The following is a 21,058-nucleotide window of genomic DNA, read 5'->3' on the forward strand; positions in this document are numbered from 1 at the left end:
AAAGTAAAAAAAAAGAAAAGAAAAAGTGAAAAACGCATTTACACCTAGTACATGTCGACCTAGAGTCCCTGTCGACCTAGAAACCATGTCAACCTACTTAGTGTCGACCAATAGTGGGCGACCTAGACACTGTCGACCTAAGTCTTGTTGACCTAGAGACCGGATCCCGTCTCAATCCCATCAGGCATCTTGCACTGCGTGATATATTGAAGCTAGATGTATGAGGACACGTCTGTACAACTTTTTCCGTTCCATGGGTTCTCTTGTACACTACGAAAGACGTTCTGTTGTTGGAAAAGTGTTGACACCCCACCTACAGGCCACTTTAGATTCTGCACCCAATGAAACCACCCAAAGCAATTAATAACATGTACAACGCTACTGCTGCTAACCATTAGAAAGTAATAAATAAATGCACTGATGCCCTATGGACATATTGCGATGGCTTCCATTATTTTTCTTTATTTTGCTGGGTAGTTGTTGCTCTGTGTCATTTATTAGTCTAAATACATAGAAATAATTACCTGGTGTATAACTACAGCTTTATCGTTATTAAATTCTAATGAGATCTTAAAACCTTTCCATATATTTTTGAAGACGTCATTAGCAGCCATTTTATAGAACTTCAACTCTCGCTTAAAGTACAGCAATCCTTTAAAAGTTAGCTCATTTATAAAAACTACAGTGTTACCGCTTTAATCCAAAATGGTTTTAAAACACAACAATACCTAAAACAAAAAAAATTCATAATACATCTGAGTCCATAATAATTTACATCACACTAGTCCGGCACCAGCCGGCTCAGCGTTTTACAAGATGACATATGTGGGTAGCGTTTCTTCATCATCCTGCACATACTGAACGAACGGCTGGTCGTCCTTGTGAACTTCTTGATGTTGTATTGGATTGTATTGGTTGGTGAAACCTTCGCCACTCTCTGGGCAGTTGTAGGGCTTGTCCTCCGTATGAATTCTTAGGTGACGTTTGAGGGATGAATTCTCCCGGAAACATTTGCCGCAATGGGGGCAAGGAAAGGGCCGTTCCCCTGTGTGGACTCTGATATGCCTGATCAGGCAGCCGTTATACAGGAAACGCTTCCCGCAATCCGGGCACACGTGTGGACGCTCCATTGTATGGGCCCTTATGTGCCTGTCGCAGGCGGCTTTGACATTAAACAATTTCTCGCAGATGGTACAGGGATAGAACACCTCCCCGGCATGGAGGCGTAGGTGCATCTCATAGTTCGATCGCTTGATAAAGCCTTTGCCGCACTCCGGGCACGGGAGTGGTCGGTCTCTGATGTGTAGCATCCGATGCCTATCCAGGCTGGACCTCGTAAACAAAGTTTTCCCACATTCGTAGCAAGGCCACGAGGTTCCCCCTCTGTGAGTTTTCAAGTGTGTCTCCAGATCAGATTGTGAGGTAAAACACTGCGCGCAAACCGGACAGACCCGTATGTTCTCCTCCATGTGATGGATCAGATGTTCCTCCAGAGAGGTCTTATCTGGAAAGCATTCCCCGCACTCTGAGCACACAGAGGTGAACTGGCCGGGAGCTGCCGGCTGTTTTTGTAACCCTGAGAGGTTGCTGAGGTTTCCCTGAGGTACAGGAGAGTTAAAAGTTGTAGCTGGTTTTCTCTCACTGTTTGCATAACCGTCCGCTACATGATTGTCAGGTCTTTTCTGTAGGGAATTATTTCCTTCCCTGGGTTCTAGAATGTTAGTAGATTCAGTGCGATTTTCGCCTTTATCGGAACTTTGAGGGTTGACCACGACTCTCTTCACGAACCACACATTTACCGGCCTCTCTGAAGAAGGAGCTTGAGCATTGCTGGACTGCACTGGGGTAACCACGTCTTCAACTACCCAGTCTGAAACCGAGAAATATAGACAGTAAGTATCGCTACTGACAGGCATAACTAGGTACAAGACATAGGACCTTACATAATAGCCTGCGAGTTGAAAAATCCAATACGATTCCAGCGAGTTAGCCCTTAGATTTAAAACGGCATTAGTTTAGAAGGCAAAACCAGGTTGGATCTGTCTTATAAATGATCGGCGCTTTAATTCTACATTCTAAACTGTCTGAATCATGCTAGTTCCTGAAACTCACAGGCTATTACATATAGGCTGTAGTAAAAAAGCTATTACTTACAAATAACATTTTCTAATGGAGACTTAAAGATATTAAATTTCCTAAAGTATTTATTTTATGCAGCTCTTCAGTTTGTTAGAAGAGAATAAAAGACTAGAAACAATTTCTCAGTATATACAATAACGATCCTTTACGAACAATGGTAAAATGTAAACGACCTGCAAGTGTGCTAGGAATATGCAGCCGCAAGTGCATGTGGCATAACGCTTCAACCCGACGGACAGTCAACAAAACCCGGGAAGGCTTTGCTAAAGCCGATGGATTAATGATTGCTTAAGCTTCCGACTGCTTTCTAGATATTGGATTGCTATCATAATACCTTTTAGCATTGGAAATCAGTGATGAAAGGGTTATGGCTCAATGCAAAATGGAGATCCATGTAACATAAGTGTGAAATTGGGCCATTCCCTACTAGTAGGACAAATGAAGCTAGAGTTCACTTCCTGTAGAAATGGTGTGTAGAGCTAGGGGAGGAAGCAGGCTGAAGCTTAAATTCTACAGGATCGATTTATTAAGCCATGATGTGCAACTGAAACACTGTGAAATTCCAGCAATGACACATCAACTCATGCCCATCACGCTCAGATCTTGCCAATTTTTTTACACAGTGCAGTCTTGTTTACATTAATTTTCTAGCATAAATAACAGAGATTAATGTGAACACACCATATTTCATGTGGCTATTGCACAGGGGAAATTCTGTAGTTATTTGCACTTAGGCTAAAAATTGTGTGGGCGGTCCTGACATGGACCCTGGGTTAATTAACAGACAAGCAAGTCATCAGGGACTTGCTCATGACATCACTATTGGAGTGGGGAGCTGATAAAAGGTATGGGAACATTTTGCTCTTTGGTCAGACTTGGAGGATAAATTATAAGTTGAAGCATGTAACTGCATTTCTTGCCGTAACCCACACCCAGAAAAGTGGCGTGTAATTCTGTTGAAGTTTTAAATGTTTTGCTTTATAATGTCTGTCTATGTAATCTGTAACCCTTTTTATTTATATCTCGACACAGCGAGCCGGAACCCGGTGTTCACTTAGCGGGTTCGGCAGCACTGGTCTCCGGGAGCCGCAGCAGGCAGGGAGCCCCCTGTTGCAGTAGAACTCTTCCTGTCCAGCTTTTCCCCCTCCGGCAGTACAGACAGCCATGGCTCCCATAGGGACACGCACGCCATTCTGCTAAAATGTGACCACATTGGCGCCAAATTTCAACTCCACCTATATAAGGAAGTTCCTGGGGACGCTCCTGTGCCAGAGTATAGGCTCTCATATCATACACCAGCATTATAGCCTCTGTGCTTCCCAGCACTCAATCTGTGTGTACCGCTCCTGGTTTCTATCTTCCCTTTGCCTTGTGTCTACCTACCCTGCACTCCGTCTCTGGTTCCTGCCATCCTAGTTCTGCTCCATATTCCAGTTCCTGACCTCCCGTCCAGCTCCAACCCAGCCTGTAATTTATGGTTATTCATTTTGCAGCAAATATCTGAGTACCATCTCTAGCGCTTGCCAGTGTCCGTGCTTAGGAGCCCAGAGGGACCTGCATGTGGGCACAGCAAAGCTCAAACCGCCTTGCAGGGGTCCCTGGTGAACACCACCGGCACGTTAGACTCCGCGCTTCTGTTCTGGGTCTCTACCAATCCACAGGTCACAATGATATCACACACCTGACACACACTGTTCACTATACACAGGTCACACTAACATCATACAGTACACGCAATACCCCTTGACAGGAGCCTCACAGCACGGGGAACGTGTATTTGCGCTAGGTCATGCTCAGCCTGTGATTGGCCACTTTCCTCCATGCTGCTCCTCACATAATGACCCAGCAGTCCTGTCCTCACAGACACAATCACTTCATTGGAAAGGTTAACACAATCATCTCCTGAAATATCTGTGCTGCTGTGAGGATTTAATTGATGACATGTTCTATCCCCATCCAGTATAAATTTGGTACATGGTTGAGCATGACATGAAGAGTTGTAACAACTGTTCTAACCACCCTACAAACTACATGGTCTAAACTTTCCCTCACTGGGAATCCTTCCCATGCAGAACCTTGTAATTCTTCCAAATTACAGACGGGAGGTATTCAATTGTTTTCCCAATGTGCATGAGTGCCACAGGTGCACATTATTTCTGCTTGCACCCTCCCGAGGTGGAGAGTAGGTGGTTTTAGGGGTCCAAGTGCAGCACACCCAGTACTTTACATGGGTTTAGCGGCACTACACGTCTAAATCCTGTGCATTTTGGCGCGACTTGCAAAATAAGTATGACGCCAATTGGAAAAAACAAACGAATAGCGCCTGCAGGGTGCCCAAAAACAATTGAATTCCCCTCTAAGTGTGTTAATAACTGCAGCTGTGTAGATAGTAGCGTTCAATATCCTCTACCTTAAAATAAAGTTTACAGTGACTCGCTAAAATATATGCATCCAGATAACATGAAGATCCCAATGTGTGTGTACAGACAATACAGACAGCAGCGCCTCCTGCACTAGAGATTGTGTATAACAGTGCACCAACTGTTTTGGTTAGCTCAACTTTAATGGCTGTACTGTTTTTATAAACAAGTTTGGGTTGATCATCTATTTTTTATTTATTTCTTAATAAAATGTAAAAATACATAATATACAGAATAAGTTGAGGTTATTACCACTTCATTATATTTCAGCAGCAGTTATACTGCTTCACTTACAGTAGCATGGGAGTTAATAAAAAAATACAGGCAATACCTACTCCTTTTCCCTCCATATTTTTGGAACCAGGACCGATCCAAGAGCCCAGTGCTGGTTCTTAAAATACTGGGGGACCCCTACGCAATTTACCCCCGGTATTTTAAGAACCAGGATCGTCTCAAAGGGCCCGGGGCTGGTTATATTCAGAAAGGGGGACCCCACGCAATTGTTTTTAACTATTTCACACACTTTACACATAGAACCATGCACAGAACTCACTGATCCATGCATGATTCTCCAAACATGCCAGCCAAAAGCAGTTCTATTTTACAGTTCTATTTCTGTACAAATTCCATGCTTTTGCTGCAGTGTTTCTGAATTGGCGGCAGCGATCGAGAATACGAATCTTTGGTAAACTCCCGTGTTCTATGAGATTTATGTGGAAATCCTACCATGTTTGGCTGATGGTGTATTGATTCGTATTTGTGTGGACGGCTGTGTATCTCAATATCAATTGGACAAACCCTGCCGCGATTTGTGTTTAGTAAATTACCGAGATGCATTTTCGTCCGGAAATGCAATCGGGAGTATTATAAATTTCCCAGATACAGTTTCACGCAGGTTGACCACAATTACACTCTTGTTGTGTGCACAACACTGAATGCAGATACTGGTCGTCAATGCTACATACGCTTGAATAAGTAGTTGCACCATCTCTAATCAGACGGATCTTTGTGCTCACACAATTCTGCAAGGTCAACAGTTCCATCTTCCCACTACCACCCACTTACGTCTGTCCAGGATCTTAATGCAAAACGGTCTGGCATGAAACTCTGCAGAATTGTATCCTGTGCAGCAATCTGTGCTCTTATGGGCCCTACACACTGTTGGACCCGCTGCCGAGCTGCCCCGACAGCCGATACGGCAGACGGGCGACCCGACAGCGGTAGGAGTGAAGTTTCATCACTCCCCCAGTCACCCGGCTCCATAGCAGTGCATTCAAATATGGACGAGATCGTCCATATTGGCCTACATGCACAGCCGACGGGGCACCAACGATGAACGAGCGTAGCCGCGCATCGTTCATCGTTGCTGCCTCCACACTGAAAGATATGAACGGTATCTTGTTCATTAATGAACGAGATTGTTCATATCTTTCAGTAATATCGCCCAGTGTGTAAGACCCATTAGATGGATCGATATATGACACTGAATCTGTATGAAAGGTGCTACGATGCAACGCCCGCTGCTTTCTCCCATGCTTTGTATACAGATACAGTCACACACACAGATATAGAAGTGTCATATCAAATTAATCAGCAGAGGTTACTGGTGCGTCATAGTCACTAAGTCTCATTAACGGCAAAACCCCCCCCAAAAAAACGCATGACGTTAGCAGTGTCTCAAGGGACATGGTGGCTCACTCCTGCCAGGCATCTCGCACTGAGGATAGATGTATGAGGACACATCTGTACAACTTGTTCCATTCCATAGGTTCTCTTGTACACTACGAAAGACGTTCTGTTGTAGGAAAAGTGTTGACAACCCACCTACAGGCCACTTTAGATTCTGCACCCAATAAAACCACCCAAAGCAATTAATGACATGTACAACGCTACTGCTGCTAACCATTAGATAGTAATAAATAAATGCACTGATGCCCGATGGACATATTGCGATGGCTTCCATTATTTTTCTTTATTTTGCTCGGTAGTTGTTGCTCTGTGTCATTTATTAGTCTAAATACATAGAAATAATTGCCTGGTGTATAACTTTATCGTTATTAAACTCTAATAAGATCTTAAAACCTTTGCATATATTTTTGAAGACGTCATTAGCAGCCGTTTTATAGAACTTCAACTCTTGCTTCAAGTACAGCAATCCTTTAAAAGTTAGGTTATTTATAAAAACTACAGTGTTACCGCTTTAATCCAAAATTGTTTTAAAACACAATAATACTAAAAACAAAAAAAAATTCATAATACAGTTGAGTCCATAATAATTTACATCACGCTAGTCGGGTACCAGCCGACGCTGGGTTTTACAAGATGACATATGTGGGTAGAGTTTCGTCATCATCCTGCACATACTGAACGAACGGCTGGTCGTCCTTGTGAACTTCTTGGTGTCGTATTAGATCGTATTGGTTGGTGAAATTTAAGCCACACTCGGGGCAGTTGTAGGGCTTGTCCTCCGTATGAATTCTTAGGTGACGGTTAAGGGCCGACGTCTGTCTGAAACATCTGCCGCAATGAGGGCAAGGAAAGGGCCGTTCCCCTGTGTGGACCCTGAGATGCCTGATCAGGCAGCCGTTATACAGGAAACGCTTCCCGCACTCTGGGCACACGTGCGGTCGCTCAATTGTATGGGCCCTTATGTGCCTGTCGCAGGCGGCTTTAACATTAAACAATTTCTCGCAGATGGTACAAGGATAGAACACCTCCCCGGCATGGAGGCGCAGGTGCATGTCATAGTTCGATCGCTTGGTAAAGCTTTTGCCGCACTCCGGGCATGGGAGTGGATGGTCTCTGATGTGTAGCATCCGATGCCTATCCAGGCTGGACCTCGTAAACAAAGTTTTCCCACATTCGTAGCACGGCCACGAGGTTCCCCCTCTGTGAGTTTTCAAGTGCGTCTCCAGATCAGATTGTGAGGTAAAACACTGCGCGCAAACCGAACAGACCCGTATGTTCTCCTCCATGTGATGGATCAGATGTTCCTCCAGAGAGGTCTTATCTGGAAAGCATTCCCCGCACTCTGAGCAGACAGAGGTGAACTGGCAGGGGGCTGCCGGCTGTTTTTGTAACCCTGAGAGGTTGCTGAGGTTTTCCTGAGGTACAGGAGAGCTTAAAACTGTAGCTGGTTTTCTCTCACTGTTTGCATAACCGTCCGCTACAGGATTGTCAGGTCTTTTCTGTAGGGAATTATTTCCTTCCCTGTGTTCTAGAATATAAGAAGATTCTGCAATATTTCCTCCTTTATCGGAGCTTTGGGGGTTGACCACGACTCTCTTCACGAACCACACATTTACCGGCCTCTCTGAAGAATGATCTTCAGCACTGCTGGACTGTACTGGGGTAACCACATCTTCAACTACCCAGTCTGAAACCGAGAAACATAGACAGTAAGTATCGCTGCTGACTGGGATAAGTAGCTACAAGACATAGGACCTTATGTAATGGGTTCGGTATGACTTACCGCCGCACGGGATGCCGAATGTCACTGTACCGACATCAGCATCCCAAGTGGTAGAATGCCAGAAGGGGGGGCGACCGCAACAAAGCCTCTTGCGGGCGCCGAGCGCGCTCACCAGAGGTTCTATTCTCCCTCTATGGATGTCATGGAAACCCATAGAGGGGAAATCACCTACCTCGCCGGTATACCAGTGGCGGTATGGTGCCCTCGTCGAGATTCCGGTGTGGGTATTGTGACAGCCGGGATCCCGACGAGCGATATGCTAACAGCATACCTATGTAGTAGCCTGCGAGTTGCAGGATCCAGCACGATTCCAGCGAGTTAGCCCTTAGATTTAAAACGGCAATAGTTCAGTAGGTAAAACCAGGTAGGATCTGCCTAATAAATGATTGGCGCTTTAAATCTACATTCTAATTCGTCTGAATCACGCTATTACATATGGGCTGTACTCAAAATGTTTTACTTACAAATAAAAAAAATTTAAGATAACAAATTTGCAAAAGTATTTATTTTATGCAGTTCTTCTGCATCATTTAACAGTGGTAAAATGTAAACAAACTGCATGTGTGCTAGGAACATGCGGCCGCAGGTGCATGTGGTCTAGTGCTTCAACCCGACGAGCATTCACAAAAACACACAGTTGGATTAATGATTGCTTAAGCTTCTCACTGCTTATTAAATATTGGATTGCTATCATAGTCCCTAATAGCATTGGAACTAGTGCTGAAGGGGTTATAGCTCATTGCATAATGGAGCCCCTTGTAACATAAGAGAGAAATTGGTCCATTCCCTACTGGCAGGACAAATTAACCTAGATTTCACTTCTTGTAGAGGGATCGGTATGAGTTCCCGCTGCCCGGGATGCCGAATGTCAGGATCCCCATAGCGGCATCCCGAGCGGTGGAATGCTACAGGTGGGCGAGTGCAAAGAAGCCCCTTGCGGGCTCGGTGTCGAGTTATGCTCGCCACAGGTTCTACTCTCCCTCTATGGGTGTCATGGACACCTATAGAGGGGGAATCACCTACCTCGCCAGTATGCCGGCGGCAGTATGGTGGCCCTGTTGGTATACTTGCGTTGGTATTGTGACAGCCGGGGTGCCGGCTATCGTTATGCTGATCGCATACCCTTGTAGAAATGGTGTATACAGCTAGGGGAGCAAGCAGGCTAAAGCTTAAACTCTAAGGGGTCGATTCAAAAAGCCGCATCTCCCATGATATGCCATTGAAACACCGTGAAAATGCCAGTAATGGCACATCAACTCGCCTCCATCATGTTCCGATCTTGCCGATCTTTGTACACAGGGCAGTCTTGTTTACATCTTAAATAACAGAGATTAATTAATTAATTAATGTGAACATACCATATATCATGTGGATATTACACAGGGGAAATTCTGTACAGTTATTAATCAGGGACTGGGTTGTCACTTTACTATGGGAGCTGATAAAAGGTATGGGAGCATTTTGCTCTTTGGTGAATATAAATTCTAAGAAAAGCCAAGTGTAATCCTGTGGAAGTTTTAATCGTTTTACTTTGAAATTGCAGCATGTTTGTCTATTTAATATGTAACCCTTTTTTATTTATATCTTGTCACAGCGAGCCGCAACCTGGTGTTCACTTACCGGGTCCGGCAGCATTGGGCTTCAGGATCCGCAGCAGGCAGGGATACCCAGGCGCCTGCTGCAGTAGCTCTCTTCCTGGACGGTTTTCCCCCCAGCGGCAGTACAGGCTACCTGGGCTACCATAGGGACGCATGCCGCTGAAAATTTAAAGGGACAGGCGCGTCTAAAATGTGACGTCACATTGCCACCAGATTTCAACTCCACCTGTATAAGGAAGTTCCTGGGGACGCTCCTGTGCCTCTCATACGGTACTCCAGCGTTGTAGACTCTCTGCTTCCCAGTGCTCAATCTGTGCGTCCAGATCCTGGTTTCTGCTGTCCCTGTGCCTTGTTCCTGCCTACTCTGTACTCCATCTCTGGTTCTTGACATCCTAGTTTCTGCTCCATGTTCCAGCTCCAACCCAGTCTGTCATTTGTGTTTATTCGCTTTGCAGCAAATATCTAAGTACCATCTCCAATGCTTACCAGTCCCCTTACTTAGGAACCCAGACAGAGGAACGCAGCCTAAACCTCCTTGCGGGGGTCCACGGTTAACACCACTGGCACGTCAGACAATCATAACCCCATCCGCGTGTTGTGACATATCATATTCATTGGAGGGATCATATTTGGCTCTGACCTCCCTACATCAGGATTTGGGGTTTGCGCAACTGCAGTCATGACGCTAGTGTAGTACCTGCCAGGGTGATACAGTAATTGCCTCTAAAGTAGTCAGAGTGCAAGTCAGTGGTTGGTAAACCTGCCGTACATGTTTGATCTGTATACTTCTTATCTAAGAGAAGGCAACATTATAGACTTGGTCACTGACACAATATCTGCATATTTCTTTATTGTTACAGACCTGGCATTCGTTCCTTCGTGGGCTTGTTTTCTTGCTTATTCCTTGGAGAAACATCAGGAACGATATATACATCTGCGCACACAAGAACAGAACATATAATAAATAAATAAATACACATCATAAAATGTACACTAGTATAGTGACACATACCATAGCTAACACACTCAAAGCTAGCTTTTATTTATGTTGGCTGAAGCTTAAATTATAAAGGGTCGATTCAATAAGCTGTGAGCTCCTTTATGTACAGTTGAAACAGAGTGAAAACGCCAAGATTGCCACATCAGCCCACCCCCAAAATGCCGCAATCTGGCAGACCTTTGTATGCAGTGCAATGTGGCTGCACAGATAATTTATATACAAAGGCATGGGAGCTTTTACTTAATTTTTTTGTGAATGTTATTATTAAACCTTTTATATAAGGAAATTTGTATTTCTCTGTCATCCAGGGGGTGTAGAATGGTATGCCGGCGGCCGGGCTCCAGGCGACCAGCATACCGGTGCCGGGAGCCCGACCGCCGGCATACCGACACACTGTGGCGAGCGCAAAGGAGCCCCTTGCGGGCTCGCTGCGCTATGGGCACGGTGGCGCGCGACGCTATTTTTTTCTCCCTCCAGGGGGGTCGTGGACCCCCCACGAGGGAGAATATATGTCGCTATGCCGGGTGTCGGGATTCCGGCGGCGGTATACTGTGCGCCGGGATCCCGACATTCGGCATACTGAAGACCACCCCATCCAGGCTGGGGGACACTGAACCATGGGGTTGTCATTTGGGACCAAGGAGCTGGCACTTAAACTAAAACTTGTAGCTTTAAACGTAAGTTCCTCCCCTCTGCAAATCCCATGAGGCCAGTGTGTTTTAAGTGCCCGTAGGAGTTGAGCATGTTTAGGGAGGACTGCTGTGTCAGCCTTATTTGTAATTATTCTTTTTCTTGTAAACTTTTTACTTTCTATTTAGTAGAAAATGGGGGTGCATTGGATGTTGCAATCCTGTGTGGTTGGACCTCCTGCAGCTGCGACGGGGGAAATGGGCAGAACTGCGATCGCTCCCACTGTGTGTACTTGGTCTCATCAGAAAACGTCTGGATCCGGGGTCAGGTGCGCTCTCTTATTGAAGAAGCCATTTCATCATCATGACCTTCCTCGGTTGGCTTTAACGGCCTGGCTTTTGAGACTGGTCTCTTAAGGGCCAAGGTTTTTTTCTTTTTGTGATTCGTACTATGTTGCGGGCCCGCAAATCAGTTTCTTTTTGCAATTACCACAGGGTCTGGAAGATCTACATGAAGAAAAGGGTTTCATATGTCAAAGTTTTGCATCCCTCATGTCTCAGCTTTCCTTAAGGAAGGATTGTAAGAAGGCTTGTGGCTTTGTTCTTCGAAGGTACAAATTTCTGATCTGTAAATTTTTTCCCAGCAGTGTTTTGCCCTTGTTCCAATAGTTCAGTCCTTTTTGCAAGGTGTGTTGTGGGTCCAAACACCGTTTCATCCGCTGGTAGCTCTGTGTGATCTTAATCTGGTCCTCTAGGCCCTCAAGAAGGCTCCCTTTGATCCCGTCAAACTGGAAGTTGGTCTTCCTCATGGCCATTGCCACAGATTGGCATGTTTCAGAGTTAGGTACTTTGTCTTGCAAGCTGCCTTTTCTCATTTTCCATGGACGTTCCCTTCATTACAACCCAAGATTGTTTCAGCTTTTCACATAAACCAGGAAATTGTCTATTCAGTGTTTTCTCCTTTGCCAACTTCCTGTAACCGGGAAAATAAAGCTGTTTTGGATGTGGTCAGGGTCCTGCGGAAGTACTTGGATCTTCTGTCCTCTGTCCGCCGCATGGATTCTCTTCTTGTTCTTTATGATGTTCAGAGACATGGTTGGCCTTCTATGAAGCAGACAATTGCACAATGGATCCTTTCTTTCCTCATTGAAGCTTATTCTAGTGATAAGCATCCTGCACTGAACAGGGTGTCAGCTCATTCTACTAAGGCGGCGGTGGATTCCTTGTTGGGACAGCATGGGTCTTCAGCCGAGCCGTTGTACCAGCTAGCTGCCTGGTCCTCCGACCACACATTTACTAATTTTTATCATTTTCATCCCAATTTTATGGCTAGCAGACTAGCAAATAATAAGATTTTAATTACCTACAGGTAAATCCTTTTCTCGAAGTCCATAAGGGATATTGAGGAATTAGTACGATGGGTATAGACGGGTCCAAAGGAGCCGATGCACTTTAAATTTATTCAACTGGGTGTGCTGGGTTCCTCCCCTCTATGCCCCCTCCCACAGGCAGTTATAGATAAAATAGTGCCCGAAGGAGAATGGACATACTTGAGAGAAAGAACATAACAACAAAGAGTGGTGAGATTCACACACCAGCACACAAACAACATAAAATGACCAGCAACGGCTGGATAGGTAACCAAATAAGAGAAAACCTGCAGAAAAGACAATGCACTGAGGCGGGCACCCATTCTCCCTTACGGACTATGAGAAAAGGATTTACCGATAGGTAATTAAAGTCCTATTTTCTCTAGAATCCATAAGGGATATTGAGGAATTAGTACGATGGGGACATCCCAAAGATTCTAGAACGGGCGGGGATGTGCAGAGACGTTTGCAGCACTGCCTGGGCATCCTCTTTGGCCAGGGTATCAAACCTGTAGAACTTCACAAAGGTGTTCTTCACCGACCAGGTAGCAGCTTGGCATAGTTGCAAGGCCGAGACTCCACGGGCGGCCGCCCAGGAAGCCCCCACTGTTCTCGCAGAGTGGGCCTTCAGAGACTGTGGAACAGGTAAAGCTGCCGACACATAGGCCTGTTGGATAGTAAGCCTAAGCCAACGAGCACTGGACTGCTTAGAAGCAGGGCAACCCTGTTCTGCGCATCATAGAGCACAAACAAGGAATCCATCTTTCTGATCCGAGCTGTTCTCTTGATATAGAACTTCAAGGCTCACACAGCATCCAATGCCTCCAGTGGAGCAGAAATGCCACACCCTGATTTAACCACAATAGGTTGATTTAAGTGGAATGCAGAGACAACCTTCGGCAGGAACTGCTGCCTAGTCCTGAGCTCCACTCTGTCCTCGTAAAAGACCAAGTAGGGACTTTTACATGATAAGGACCCCAATTCTGAGACATGCCTAGCAGAAGCCAGGGCCAGTAACATCACCGTCTTCCACGTGAGATACTTGTCTTCTACTGTCATCAGAGGTTCAAACCAGGAGGACTGTAGAAATTCCAATACCACTTTCAAATCCCAGGGTGCCGTGGGCGGCACAAAAGGAGGTTGTATGTGGAGTACGCCTTGCAAGAAGGTCTGAACTTCTGTCAACACTGCCAATTTCTTCTGGAAGAAAATTGAGAGAGCTGAAATATGGACCTTAATGGAACCCAGCCGTAAGCCCTTATCCACACCAGCCTGCAGGAAACGTAAGAAACGTCCCAAATGGAACTCTGCAGGCGGATACATGCGTACCTCGCACCAAGAGACATATCTTCTCCGGATATGATGATAGTATTTTGACGTCACAGGCTTCCTGGCCTGAACCATGGTAGCAATAACCTTTTGGAAAGACCTTTGTGAGCTAGGATGTTCCGCTCAACTTCCATGCCGTCAAACGAATTCGCCATAAGTTCGGGTAGATGAACGTCCCTTGTTTAAGAAGATCTCTTATCATTGGCAGAGGACAAAGGGTCTTCGACGGACATGTCCAGAAGATCCACGTACTACGCCCTCCGAGGCCAATCCGCGGCAATCAGAATTGCCTGGACTCTTTGATTCCTGATGCGCTTTAGCACCCTTGGTATCAATGGAATTGGAGGAAACAGGTAGACCAGCCAGTAAGGCTAAGGCGACGTCAGTGCATCTACTGTCCTCGCCTGAGGGTCCCTGGTTCGTGAGCAATACTAGTGAAGCTTCTTGTTGAGTCGAGAAGCCATCCTGTCCTTTTGCGGGCAGCCCCACCGGTCGATCTGCTGAAACACCTGATGGTGGAGCCCCTACTCTCCCGGGTGGAGATCGTGACGACTCAGGAAGATTGCGGTCATTGCTCTTCAATTTCTTTCTGCCCAGAGGAGTATCTTTGACACTTCTCGCATGCAGGACCTGCTTTTAGTCACGGTATCCAGCAACATTCCCAGGAACAGGAGCCGCTGAGTTGGCTCCAGGTGGGACTTCTGTAAATTTAGGATCCACCCATGGTGTGACAGAAGTTGGATTGTGTGTTCTATATGGAGCAATAAAAGCTCCCTGGATCTCGCCTTTATCAAGAGATTGTCCAGACAAGGGACAATGTTGACCCCCTGGACCCGGAGTTGGAACATCATCTCCGCCATCACCATCGTGAACACCCTCAGAGCTGTGGACAGGCCGAAGGGTATCGCCAGGAACTGGTAGTGATCGTTCAGTAGGGCAAACCTCAGGTAAGCCTGGTAAGGTGGCCAAATCGTGATATGGAGATAGGCTTCCTTTATATCCGGTGAGACCATGAACTCCCGTTCTTCCAGGCCCGCAATCACTGCTCGCAAGGATTCCATCTTGAACTTGAAAACCTTTAGGTGAGGGTTCAATGATTTTAGATTCAAAATGGGCCTTACCGAACCGTCCAGTTTCGATACCACGAACAGGTTGGAGTAGTAACCCTTTCCCTGTTGTTGCAGTGGCACTGGAACAATGACTTGGGACTGGACCAATTTTAGGATGGCCTGTTGCAGCGTAACTCGTGTATCCCCCAAAACTGGTAAGCTTGATTTAAAAAATCGTTGGGGAGCAGCGCCATTCGAACTCCAGCTTGTAGCCCTGAGAAATTAGGTCCTTTACCCAGGTATCCTGGCAGGAGCTTTCCCAGATGAGGCTTGTGGTGGGTGGGCACCGTCATGCTGAGGTGTTAGTGGAAACTGAACTGGTGCTCTGTTCCTGAGAACTTGCATTTGCTGGTTTTCTTGTCTTAACTCTGGAGCCTCTAGCCGCATTGGACCCTAGATCTAAATCTGTTCGAACGAAAGGACTGGGCAGACGGCCCGGGTAGGAACGTCTAGCCGGCGGGGCCCCAGAGGGGAGAAACGTGGATTTCCCCATAGTAACTTTAGAAATCCACGTATCCTATTCAACCTCGAAGAGCCAATCCCCTGAAAAAAGAAGAGACTCTACACTGCGCTTAGTCTCTGCGTCTGCTATCCACTGACGTAACCACAAAGCTCTGCGCGCCGACACTGACATAGCAGTGGTCCTAGCATTAATATTGCCTATCTCCTTGAGAGTCACACAGGACGCGTGCAGTGTCTTGAATGTGTTTTAGGAGAGTCACCGTAGTGACCAGGGACATATCCCCCGAGAGGCCCTCTTGAATTTGAGTAGCCCATGTATGAATGGCATGAGTCATCCAGCAACCCGCTATGACCGGTCTTTGTGATATACCAGCCGCTGTGTAAATAGACTTCAGTGTAGTCTCTATTTTCTTATCCCCAGGGTCCTTTATGGTAAAGGAGCCCGGAGCTGGCAGTACCGCTTTTTTAGATAGGCGAGAGACTGATATGTCTACAGCCGGGGGTTCTTCCCAGAGTTTCCTGCCTTCAGGAGCAAATGGGAAAGTGTGCAAAAACCATTTTGCCACTTGGTATTTCTTATCTGGATTTTTCCAGGCTATCTTAAACAGGTCATCCAGCTCTGCAGAATCAGGGAAAGTGACACTGAGTTTGTTCTGTGTTAAGAAAAATGACTGCTGTGCTGCAGCGTCCTCTAGAGGGAGTGTTAACACGTCCCGTATAGCTAGAATGAGGGGCTCAATACCCTGTGCAGAACGGGAATCCCAAGTAACAAGATCCAAGTCCTCCCCCTACTTCTGTATCTCCTCATCAGAATCTGAGAGTAAAGCAAGTAACCCACGTTTTTGTGGTCCTGATCTAGAGAGGAGAAGCTGTGGAACATCTGCCCTTGCAGCTAGGTCTGCAACAGCCTGCTGCAGTTGTTGAGTTTTTTGAGTATTAGCAGTGAGCTGAGATGACATATCTGACATCATGGATTTTATGGCACCTAGTCAGGAAGGCTATTGGCCCTCTTCCCCTGTAAGAGCTTCATAGATATTTACACTGGCAAAGTCTCCATATAAGTGTAAAAACATCACAGAAGTGTTAGTTTCCACTACCGCTGCCAGTGTATACAGGGGGGCTATAGCGGGTCCCGTATGCTGCCCCTGCGTTTTGCCGCACCAAGAACCCGGGGACCTCCCTTGCGAGGCCCCCTGTTTGTACTCACCACTCTTGTCACCTTCAGGCAATGTTAGGGGTGTGCGACGTGCTGCAATTGTGACCGCCGTACAACAATCTCTCAGGACTGTGGTCCTGCAGCGGGGTAGCGGCTCTGACGCTTGAAGAGACCGGTAACCGTCCCCCGCTAACTCCCACGGTGCAGGTATGCTGATGCCCAAAGAGCATACCGTAAATAATAAAGTTTTAAAAGAAACTGAAGAAAACTCTCTGGAGCTCCAGAGTGGGCATCCTCTCCTGAGGGCACTTTTTTCTAAACTGCCTGTGGAAGGGGGCAAAGAGGGGAGGAGACAGCACACCCAGTTGAAGAAATTTAAAGTGCACCGGCTCCTTTGGACCCCAACTCTACCCAACGTACTAATTCCCCAATATCCCTTATGGATGCTACAAAAATTGCATGAGCATAAAAGTCCAGATGATGAGGGTGGGTTAGATGTGTACAAGGGTTGAAGTGAATCCACCAGAGAGGGTGTTATTTGGCTATGAGCTGATCCTTCCACCATCAGTGTATCTTCTTTGTCATCCATTAAACTCAAATGAAAAAAATTAAGTGTACTTTTAAAACAGGCAGGTTTGTGGCTGCTTTGGCACATGAATTATATGCACAAATAAAACAATATATATAAACTAATCTGCATTAAGTGAAACAACATTAAATATTTAGATTTTTTAAAGACAATAGAACCTAACAAACGCATGCCTAAAATACGGGTAAGAAATGAATGGCGGCCTACCTTCCGCAGGTGCGTCACTGTTACCCTGCGCCATCCCGTGCTGGAAGCTGGCGCTCGGCAGCACATTCTTGGGGTTTCTGTTCTGTGCCCATCTGTCACCTGGGAAAGAGAGAGTAACAAGGACATATAAGACAGGTTCTCACACCTGACAAGTATCTGCCCTGTACACCACTGCTCACAGTACACGTTACACTGATCCTCCAAACCTTTATGTGCTACAGAACAATTTTATCACTGCTCCTTGCAGAACACTTACGTCTTGCCGCACGTGCTGCGCATCTGAGAGCTCAGCACAGATACTCAAGTCTGGGGCTGTACAGGCCATAACAAGACCGTCACCCCTCCTACCTGTACCTATTCCGTGGTTGAGTTTGACATAGGTTCTTGGGATGTCCAAACTATTTTCAGCTTCATGTTCTTCACCGGTGCTGGACCAATAACTTATAGGACTTTGATATAATCTGCTCTTACTTCTGCTTGGACAATATTTCCTGTGTTAATGGCTTTAACATAACACCATAGTGAGGAGTAGGCACTAAAATAGGTAACCATTTGGAGCTGTACCCCACACTCCACCCCAAACCTTGCCACCTCCTTCAGCTACTCAGTTACTTGTCTAACAAAGCCAAAGGAGAACACAACATAGAGAAGAAATGGATCATGACAGACAAGGGTGGGAATGCAGCATACCCAGATGAACGCAAGATAAATTGATTGTTCCGCTTTTGTCCTATCTGGGGAATACTGCATCGCTGGCACTACCCAAAGCACGCCTGAAGAGGAACACACACAAAGGTTCAGCCGTTTGCAAAACCTGAACCATTGAAGCTGCGAACCAAACTTTGTTGATTACAGCCTGAATGGACGGAGCAGTGGGTTGTTCCCAGTTTGTAGCAATCAGTAATTTGGCGGAGCCTAGTATATGATTACATAATTTACTTTCAGGGTTTGAAAACCCTTCCACTGGTTTACAGAGTAGAGCTTGTAAAGGGCATTTGGGAACAGTAGAGTTGTTAATGTTACCCAGAAGGGTGAAAATGGCGTCCCAATAGTAGCTAATCAGAGGGCATTCCCACCAAACATGTATGAATGAACCCTGATGACCGCAATTTCTCCAGCATTGATCCGAACTGGAAGGAAAAATACGATGTATAACCGTAGGGACCATATACCACCTTGAACAAACCTTAAAAGCATTCTCTTTAAAATTCGAGTTAATAGATGTTTTTGCAACTAATTCATTTATTTCGGACCCTTCCTCCTCAGCCAACGTTAATTCTATTTGTCTTTCCCAGGCTTCCTCCTCAGCCAACGTTAATTCTAGATGTCTTTCCCAGGCTTCCTCCTCAGCCAACGTTAATTCTAGATCTCTTTCCCAGGCTAATTCGAATGATTCTTTGACGGGTGGTGAGCCAGCCAAAAGAGAATACAGAGTTGATATAACCCCTCTACGATCAGGATTATGCATACACAGCCGTTCAAAGGGATGTGGGATTCTAGATTTAACAGATTTGTTGAGGGATTGCACAAAACTAAGTATCTGTAGGTAATCAAAGTGTCGAAGGTTCTGGTTATCATATTTCTCACAGAGCATTGTCCCCCGAAACATGTAATATTCTAGTAATACCTAACGAATCCCATGGTCTTAGGTAGAGGGTCCAGAGGAAAGAGAGGAGTCAGTGGAGATGGGTAGGGAGCTAATTGAAGTTTCTTATTCAGGAAGTCCCAAGTTTTCAGTACAGAAGAAACACATGGGGTTACTGCTACCAAGGCCTCAATCTCGACAGTAACCATGCGTTGCTTGGAAATAGCGTTCGAAAATAGGGAGGCCTCAGCCGCCATCAATAGAAGATTTTGCCCAACATGACCTATCAAGACTAGGGGTTTTGTTTGTCCAAATAAATTTGCCACAAAGAGATTGAACGGTACGGAAAAATGATGCTGGCACAGCTATGGGAATAGTTTGAAATAAATACAGCAGCCGTGGTCGAATATTAATTTTAATCGAATTGATTCTTCCTGACCAGGAGATGTACATAGGTGCCCATTTGGTTATATCTTTCTCAATGGCATTCATAATCGGGATATAATTGGCTTTAAAAAATTGATCATAGTGTTTTTTAATCTGGATACCCAGATATGTAATAGATTTGGGTCGCCATATCAAAATATGATTCTATTAGTCTCATAGAGGCAGTGGGGAGGTGGAAGGCTAACGCTTCCGATTTAGTAGTGTTCACTTTGTGACCTGATAGATTACCATACAATGAGAGTTCACCTGTAAATTCGGGAGTGAAGTTAGGGGGGAGGATAATGAGAGCAGGACATCGTCAGCAAAAAGTGATATTTTATATTGGGAGCCTTGGACAGTGATCCCTTTTATATCGGGGTTCCCCCTAATATGAGCCACCAAAGGTTCAATGCTAAGTGCATATAATAAGGGAGATAAAGGACAACCCTGTCTAGTGCCGTTGCCCAGGCTAAAAGAGGGAGAGGAAATGCCATTAGTAGTTACTGCTGTGGATGGGTTATGGTACAGTATAGAGCAGAGGTGGGGAACCTCAGGCCCGCGGGCCGTATAAGGCGCGCAAAGCCACTTGATCCGGCCCTCCCGGGCTCACCTAACCAAGGGAGATGCCGGGCGCCCACTGAGATTTTGTTACTAGCGGGCGCCCGGCTTCTTCCCCTCAGCAGCAGCCTGAAGCAGGAGCTCACTCCTAAGCTCCGGCTTCCGGCAGTGTGCGTGAGTGCCTGTGCAGTGCTATGGGAGAGATGTCATGGCGTCTCTCCCATAGTTCTGAGGAGCGGGCAGCCAGGCAGAGGGCAAGGGTCCGGAAGCAGGAGCGTGGCTGGTGAGTATTGTGTTTTTTCTTTCTTTTAATGTGTGTGTGTGTAAGCAGCGCTACTAGGGGTCATATCTAATGGGGGCAGGCTAATTTTTAAGTTGATAATTTTTGTACGGCTACCGAAGGATTTTATAAATATCCAAATGGCCCTTGGTAGAAAAAAGGTTCCTCACCGCTGGTATAGAGCCTGGATTGCAGACAAAAAGTTACAGCAGAAGCCATAAGCTCTCAACGTCTGGAACATAAAGGGCCAGGACAGGTGATCGAAAGCCTTTTCTGCATCTAATGATAGTAATATCGCTTGGGCTTTAGTTCTGTTGATGTGTGAGATCAGGTTAATTGTTCGTCTCGCGTTATCGAGAGCTTGCCTTGTTGGGACAAAGCCCACTTGATCCGCATCAATCAATTGTGTTAGATACAAATTCAATCTCATGGCCAGAACCTTTGCAAGTAGCTTTATATCCGCATTAATGAGTGAAATTGGCCTATAGCTCGTGCAACTTGTGGGATCTTTACCTGGTTTTGGAAGCATAATTATTTTAGATTTCAACGACTCGGCGTGAAATCTGTCCCCTAACATAACTTTGTTAAAAACCTCGACCAGGTGAGGAATTAAAATCCCCGAAAAGGTTTTATAATAGGACATGTGAAACCCGTCAGGGCCCGGCGCCTTAGATGCTTTTTGTGATTTTAAAGCCTGGGTTAATTCCTCGGAGGTAATGGGACAATTTA

The 21,058-nt window shown here is 45.9% G+C and overlaps 1 protein-coding gene across 18 annotated transcripts in view; it reads right to left on the bottom strand.

The window, feature by feature from the left end:
* Positions 1-446: 446 nt before the first annotated feature.
* The window catches only part of LOC134949554 (uncharacterized), a 274,657-nt gene continuing 254,045 nt past the window's right edge, over positions 447-21,058 (bottom strand). For 16 of the 18 annotated variants that reach the window (XM_063938199.1, XM_063938210.1, XM_063938206.1 and 13 more), the window contains 3 exons: positions 17,481-17,579; positions 10,492-10,563; positions 447-1,870 (listed from right to left, as the gene is read on the bottom strand). In XM_063938199.1, the coding sequence (XP_063794269.1) occupies positions 810-1,870; positions 10,492-10,563; positions 17,481-17,579 (1,232 nt within the window). In that variant the 3' untranslated portion in view covers positions 447-809. Of the gene's footprint in view, positions 1,871-4,782; positions 7,936-9,120; positions 9,348-10,491; positions 10,564-17,480; positions 17,580-21,058 lie in introns of those variants that run through there. The other 2 variants (XM_063938196.1, XM_063938212.1) reach the window with 2 other exon arrangements.

The sequence above is a fragment of the Pseudophryne corroboree genome, chromosome 8 (genome assembly GCF_028390025.1).
Source record: "Pseudophryne corroboree isolate aPseCor3 chromosome 8, aPseCor3.hap2, whole genome shotgun sequence".
Lineage (NCBI taxonomy): Eukaryota > Metazoa > Chordata > Amphibia > Anura > Myobatrachidae > Pseudophryne > Pseudophryne corroboree.